Source organism: Nicotiana sylvestris, chromosome 8 (assembly GCF_000393655.2).
Source record: "Nicotiana sylvestris chromosome 8, ASM39365v2, whole genome shotgun sequence".
In the NCBI taxonomy this organism is placed as follows: Eukaryota; Viridiplantae; Streptophyta; class Magnoliopsida; order Solanales; family Solanaceae; genus Nicotiana; species Nicotiana sylvestris.
Genome location: NC_091064.1, coordinates 207,795,789 through 207,803,360, shown reverse-complemented (window position 1 = coordinate 207,803,360; position 7,572 = coordinate 207,795,789). Strand labels below are relative to the sequence as shown.

Genomic DNA, 7,572 nt, shown 5'->3' with positions numbered 1-7,572 from the left:
AGGAGCCAAAAATTGATTTGATGTAGACTTGGCATTAAAGTTATGTTTGAAAATTCCCTAGTTGCTATAACTCGTAAGTGCACTAGTCTTGATGCCAAATTGTAAACACAAGAATAAATAAATAAGTTACAAAGGAATTCAAATAATAAAAAAGATAAACTTATGAAGAACGTCAAGGAGATCAACACATAATATATACTACAAAAAGGAAATTTAATCAAATATATACTGTAATTTTCTAGCAAAAGGGGTTCGGATAAACCCCTTTTATCCGTAACTCCGTCCCTGAATATAGGGGCGTATCTAATGTACTAATGATGAGTTCAATTGAACCCATAATTTTCGATGCAAAGTATAATTAATTTGTAAAAAATTATTAAAATTGCAAAAATAGTATATATAAACCCACAATTTTAAAAATATAATGGGTTCAATACTAAAATACTTAAAAGATGAACTTACAAAGTTTAAATTCTGGTCCGCCTCGAATAAGTGAACATTTGCTGAAATGTCAAACACTTCATTCTCTTATTTGTTAGATTTACTACAAAGCAAAATTAAATTCACTTATGAGAAAAGGGAAAATACATAAGATCAAGATGCTGAACTTGTCTTCAAAAGTAAGTTTCCAACTCAACTTATACGGACATTCTTTTTCCATTCTATACTTATCCGAAATGAATTTAATACTTTATTGAAAGATGACATGGCAAAGAAAAAAAATCTTCATAAACGCAAGCGAAGAGCCAAAAAAAGGTTAAAAACTCATTAAATAATTACAGAGTTAATCCCATTAAAAAATTTAAAATTTTAATCTATATTAGTGAAAATATTACATCATCACAATAATGGTTCCTCGTGTGTTATTAGAAAAAGAAAAGGGGGTTGATTGCAAATAGATTTGGCGAACTTTTTGCAGGCACATTTTATATTGTCTGGTTTTGGTCAACAATGCTCCAAGAAAATGAAAAACAACTGGTGGCAATTTATTTATTTTAATTAGGTTGCCCTTTTCATGTCTTTATTTGATTTTATCAACACATGAACAACAAGGCACAAATAGGATACCCAAATTAGCTGACAGTATTAATATTCTTTTTCCTCAAAAATATTTTAAATTATTAGGACAAATTTTCTTCGGCAAAGATCAATTTTAGTCCGCCACCGAAATTATTTATATTTGGCAACCGTAAAAATATATAATATTTATATACAATATTATTTTCCTAATTTTTATTCTCATTACAAAAATAAGGGAAACAAACAAAGGACTCCTCCTGGCCCGCATGCCCTTTTCCCACCCAAAAAGACTCCTGACAAAGACCAGAACTAAATAATAATTTTTAAAATATTGAGGAAATTGAAGTTGAGATATTTTAGAAAATAAAAAATTATAAAAAGGAAGGGCATTCACCAAATCATTTTTATTTATAGTCCGGCCAAAAATTAGCTTATTTTGAGAAATGCTTTTTTTCAAAAGTATTTTTCTCAAAAGTACTTTTGGTGAGAAGTAGTTTGTGTTTGGCTAATTAGTTTGAAAAGCACTTCTGAGCAGCAATTAGTGTTTGGCCAAGCTTTAAAAATCTGCTTCTAAGTGTATTTCTCTCAAAAGTACTTCTCAAAAAAGTGTTTTTGGAGAGAAGCTACTTTTTCTTACTTCTCCAAAACTGCTTCTGCTTCTCCTCAAAAGTACTTTTTTTCCTTCCAAAAGCTTGACCAAACACCTCAATTTTTGGCCAAAAATATTTTTGGTAAAAAAAAGTACTTCTGGCCAAAAAGAAGCTTGACCAAACAGGCTATTAATTGAATTTGCTAGTAAGATGCCATAATAACTCCGTAAAAATAGCACGGTATAGCCAGTTTTCGGACTGATCATTCAAAAATAGCCAGCGTTTACGAAGTCAATGAAAAATAGCCACTATTTTGGAGCAACAGAGACCGGTCCAGCATAATATACCGGAGTTCGGTGCACCTGTGTATGAATTCCAGCATATTATGCTGGACCGGTATACTTTGTTGACTCCAGTATAATATACTGGAGACTAGAGCGTCGGTGCTCCAAACTCTAGTATATTATACTGGACAATTATACTTGCTGAAACTCTAGTATATTATGCTGGAGTTCCAACATACTTATCCTGAAACTCTAGTATAATATGATGGAGTTCAAACATACTTATGCTGGAGTTCTAGTATAATATACTCGCGTATTTTCCGGGTTTTGAACAGTGTTTTTGCCCAGATTTATCTTTACATGAAAAGTGGCTAAATTTTGATTACTTTTAAAAATGTGCTATTTTTGAACGACCAGTTGTAAATCTGGCTCAACTATGCATTTAGTTATTAGTTTCTTCCTTTATAAAGAAATTATAAAGAGATTCGTGACTCCTCGTTTTTGGTATCCAGTATATTTATGGTAATTTTACTTTTATGGATACTACAGTATTCTAGCTAGTGTTAATCATATATTACCACCCTAATATAGACTACCGTGAGTTGTATTCTCGTTCTCTTTTACCAAATAAAAGTTGGAAAATTATAAGAAATATACAAAATAAAATTTATACTTACAATAACGCACAATACATTAACAAAATTTTCACATAATATATACACCGTCGAAGAAAACTCATAAAACTAAGAATTTTTAAGATCTTCTCTTTCAAGCGCAACTCCCATGGCTTTATCAACTTTTTTCTCCAAAAAAAAAAATCTCCATTTTTGTTTTCTTACGCCAAAAACTCTTTCTACTAATTAAATTATTTCTTCATTTTTGATGAAATATCATTAAAGATCCATTCGACGCTTCAATTTGAGTTTAAATTTTTTTAGTAATTATATTTTGAGTTGGTATGTCAAAAATCGATTTGAACGTCTATATATTCTACAAAAGGTTAAGATTGGTGTAAATTCGAACTTAGTGAGATTTGGTTAAAAAAAATTAGCGCTTATGAAGGAAAAAAGGCAATCAAAGTGTCTTTGATAGTCATCAAATATTTGTAGTAATTTCAGACTTGATAAATTTACTTAGAAATGCAACCTTTTTCACGTTCTAAGCTAAATATACGTAGTTTAATGCACGTCATTTGTATAAAGAATATGTAAACAATGAGTCACACAACATTTATGTTAAATATGAATAGGAATATCATGATAATAACATAACTGAAAAACTAATAAAGTGTGATAACAAATTAGGAAAATGCCAACATGCATGTCAATAAACAAATTATACGTGAAAATATTCGACATCCAGTTTTAACTCTGTTTTAAGACAAAGTCTAATTTCACGGTCGTCAATTTCTTTAGGACAAATGATAAAGAAAATTATTTCCGTTGACCTGTTTCTTGAAATCAAACAGTCTAGTTAATGAGTCGTAGGCTAAAGTCTAAACCAATAAAATCAACTGATTTTTTACTACATAACTTAAAAAATATATTCTTTCATCCTTTTAATTCAAATTAGAAACATACAAGAACTTCCTTGAATTATGCTTCAATATCCAATTTGTTGGGGTCGACTAACTAGCTCGTTATTATCATTCGGTACTCACGAGTTTATTATTTTTACGTTCGTCGATTTAATACAATATTTATCTCCAGTCCAATATTTATTTTTTGTGAAAATAAGCTAGCGTTTAGAGATAAATTTAATTGAAATTCGAAAAAAAAAAATTTGAAATTGTGTTTGAAAATGCATTTTATTTAAAAAAAGTTGAAGACTTGTGAGTGGAAGAAAAGATTTTCAATGAAAAATTATCCTAAACTAAAATTTGAAAACTTGAAAAGAAATTTCAAAACTATTAAAAAAATTTATAATATTCCATGAACAAATAATATTTTCAAAAAAATAATTAAAAATATCAAAATTTAAAGTTTCATATTTTTTTTTTTGATTTAGTTTAGTTAAAGAAATTAAACAGATTGACTTTCCATAGGCATAATATATCAAATAAATCAGTACTAAAAGTGTATTAGGAGAACTATTTTGTCACACTTGGTTTAAAATATGTATAATGACGAAAATATTACTACCAATTTATAAAACCAAACTATTTAGCGGCCTGATATTGAGGGCAAGTGTGTTAAAACATACGAAGGTTCCATTCGTCAAACAAACAGTAAACACGCGCCTATGTGTTAAGACCAAAGCCTGCTCTCAATTCTCAACTACACCACTCTCTCTCTCTCTCCTTTTCTTCTTCTTCTTCTTCTCCGGCACCGTTTCCGGCGGAACTCCGACCTAGAACTTTTTTCGTATCTCTCTATAGAAACTTCTCGAAATTTACTCCGAACACAGCCAAAAAAAACGTTTCAAAAACCATATAAAGAAACTTAAGAGGACCACTACAGTCCAAAACACTTTTTCTCTCTATAATAATGGACCACCGGCCGTCACCCACTTTCCCACCTTTGCCGGCAACATTTCCCGGCTAAAAATAATGCATGCCCAAAAAATGCCCCTTAAAAACACCAATTTTACATAAAGCCACGTCCTTTGCATTTTAATATATCATACGTTAATAATTACAGGGGCTTTTCTGGTATTTTAACGAAATGGCTGCTACACCAAATACAACCACAGCTTTAACCACCGTGGACTCCACCGGCGGCGGCGGAGGCTCGGTCGACGAACTTAATGCTAAGGCAGTGCACAAGAGGTACGAAGGGCTTGTGATGGTACGGACAAAAGCTGTAAAAGGTAAAGGGGCTTGGTACTGGGCTCACCTTGAGCCTATTTTGGTCCACAATTCTGATACCGGACTTCCTAAAGCTGTTAAACTCCGTTGTTCCTTATGCGACGCCGTTTTCTCTGCTTCTAACCCTTCAAGAACTGCCTCTGAACATCTTAAAAGAGGAACTTGTCCTAATTTCAGCAACTCTGTTGCAAAGCCCATTTCTTCTGTGCCACCAACTACTACTAACGTCACTTTATCTCCGTCACCAACTCAGCTAAATCACCGTAAACGGAGCTCTTCTGGTGGTGGTGGTGGTGGGGTACGTGGGGGTAGTTCAAGTGGGGGTGGGGGGAGTGTGACTACAACGTCGTACCAAGTTCCACCTTTAGCAATTGTTGATCCCTCTAGATTTGCTGTTGAGTTAGCCTATTCCCCTGTTGTTTCAATGGCTACTACAGTTGTTACTGCTACTGGTGGCAGTGGTGGTTGTATGGCAGGCAGTGGGGGTTGTACGGTGGGTAGTGGTGGTGGTGTGTATGCACATCAGCATTTGATGTTGTCAGGTGGTAAAGAGGATTTAGGTGCTTTAGCTATGCTAGAAGATAGTGTGAAGAAGCTAAAGAGTCCTAAAGCATCACCTGGCCCAACATTAAGCAAATCCCAGATTGATTCAGCACTTGATTATCTTGCTGATTGGGTGTATGAATGTTGTGGGTCGGTCTCGTTTTCGAGTCTTGAGCATCCAAAGTTTAAATCTTTCTTAAACCAAGTTGGTTTGCCGCCACTCTCAAGGAGAGATTTTGTGGGTTCTAGATTGGATGCTAAGTATGAGGAAGCAAAGGCTGAATCCGAGGTGAAGATTCGTGATGCTATGTTCTTTCAGATTGCATCTGATGGTTGGAAGTCGAAGAATTATGGTGAAGAGAATTTGGTTAATTTGTCTGTGAATCTTCCCAATGGGACCAGTGTCTTTAGAAGGGCAGTGTTCACTAGTGGATACGTGCATTCTAAGTATGCAGAGGAGATTTTTATGGAGACCATTTCTGAAATTTGTGGCAACAGTTTGCACCAATGTGTAGGTATAGTGGCAGATAAGTTTAAGGCCAAGGCTTTGAGGAACTTAGAGAATCAGCATCATTGGATGGTTAACGTTTCTTGTCAGTATCAAGCGTTTAATAGTTTGGTTAAGGATTTCAGTAAGGAGCTTCCTTTGTTAAAGAATGTAACTGGGAATTGTTTAAAGCTTGCGAATTTTGTTAATAACAAGTCTCAAGTTCGGAATAGTTTTCACAAGTATCAATTGCAGGAGTATGGACATGCTACTTTATTGAGAATACCATTGCGTAGTTATGAAAGATCAGATTTTGAACCTGTGTACACATTAGTGGAGGATATACTGAGCTCAGCACGTGCACTTCAATTAGTATTGTTGGATGAATCCTATAAGATATTGTCTATGGAGGAGCAAATTGCTAGAGATATCGAAGAGATGATGAGGAGCCCACATTTTTGGAATGAACTTGAAGCAGTGCATTCACTGGTAAAACTGATTAAGACAATGGCACAGGATATCCAGACAGAGAAGCCGCGTGTAGGGCAGTGCCTTCCTCTTTGGGAGGAGCTTAGGGTGAAAGTGAAGGATTGGTGTTCGAAGTTTCACATTGTCGAGGGACCAGTAGAGAAGGTGATTGAAAGGAGATTTAACAAGAACTACCATCCTGCTTGGGCTGCTGCTTTTATACTTGACCCTCTCTATCTGATTAGGGACAATAGTGGCAAGTACTTGCCTCCATTTAAATGTCTGACACCAGAGCAAGAGAAAGATGTGGACAAGCTCATAACCCGGCTTGTGTCTAGGGAAGAGGCTCACATTGCATTAATGGAGCTTATGAAATGGAGAACTGAAGGACTTGATCCTGTGTATGCTCAAGCTGTACAATTGAAACAAAGGGATGCCAGCTCTGGAAAGATGAAAATTGCTAATCCACAAAGTAGCAGACTTGTGTGGGAAACTCACCTCACTGAATTTAAGTCACTTGGCAAGGTGGCCGTTAGGCTAATCTTCCTTCGTGCAAGTTCATGTGGTTATAAGTGCAACTGGTCTTTCTTGAGATGGGCGAATGCTCATTCCCATTCAAGAGTGGGTATGGACAAGGCTCAAAAATTGATATTTGTTGCTGCTCATTCAAAGCTTCAGAGGAGGGATTGTTCTAATGATGAAGATAAAGATGCTGAGCTTTTTTCCTTGGCAAACAGTGAGGATGATGTTCTAAATGAGGTTTTTGTTGATACATCCTCTGTGTAGTGTTCCTTTTTTCTTATTTATTTATGACTACATTAGTAGGAATTTTTTCTGAAGAAATGAAATTCTTTCCACACTGTCGTGCTTTCTTGCATGAGCAGAGTTGTTCACTCTTAAAATCAGTGATGTGCAGAACAGCTTCTTGCTTGCTAAGAAAAAGCTGATTGAGAGAAGTTGCAGGACAGAAATGTTTGTACTGCTTTTGTTCTTAGGTAGTTTTGGAACTCATAAATTTTGATGTAGAGGGAAAGGTTTTTGTTTCCCTTTTCTTGTAAGATCAGAAATTTACTCTTGAATAGATCCTATTAATTTGATGAAAGTTCGTTCAGTTTTTGGCTTAAAGCTGCATTCTGTTCACAGTCCTTATTTAGTTATATCCAGATTAAGGTACCTCAAAGGACTTGTTTTGACAGAAATTTGCAAGTCATATTTCAATGGTAGATTCGGAAGTCAAAAGTATCCTCATTATGCTGGACAGATAATTGGTCTAATGCTGAGCCAGAAGTTAATTTATACTTTAACTGATCTCCTAGAATGATCTGTTGAATGGTATTTCAAAATAATTAACATGTTCACTCCAAAATACCATTC

At 34.7% G+C, this 7,572-nt stretch overlaps 1 protein-coding gene across 1 annotated transcript; it reads left to right on the top strand.

Moving 5' to 3' along the window:
• The first annotated feature begins 4,090 nt into the window (after nucleotides 1–4,090).
• Nucleotides 4,091–7,300, top strand: LOC104238947 (uncharacterized). Its single transcript, XM_009793465.2, has one exon. The coding sequence runs from the start codon at nucleotides 4,558–4,560 to the stop codon at nucleotides 6,982–6,984; it is 2,427 nt and encodes an 808-aa protein (XP_009791767.1). The 5' UTR covers nucleotides 4,091–4,557; the 3' UTR covers nucleotides 6,985–7,300.
• The last annotated feature ends 272 nt before the right edge of the window (nucleotides 7,301–7,572 follow it).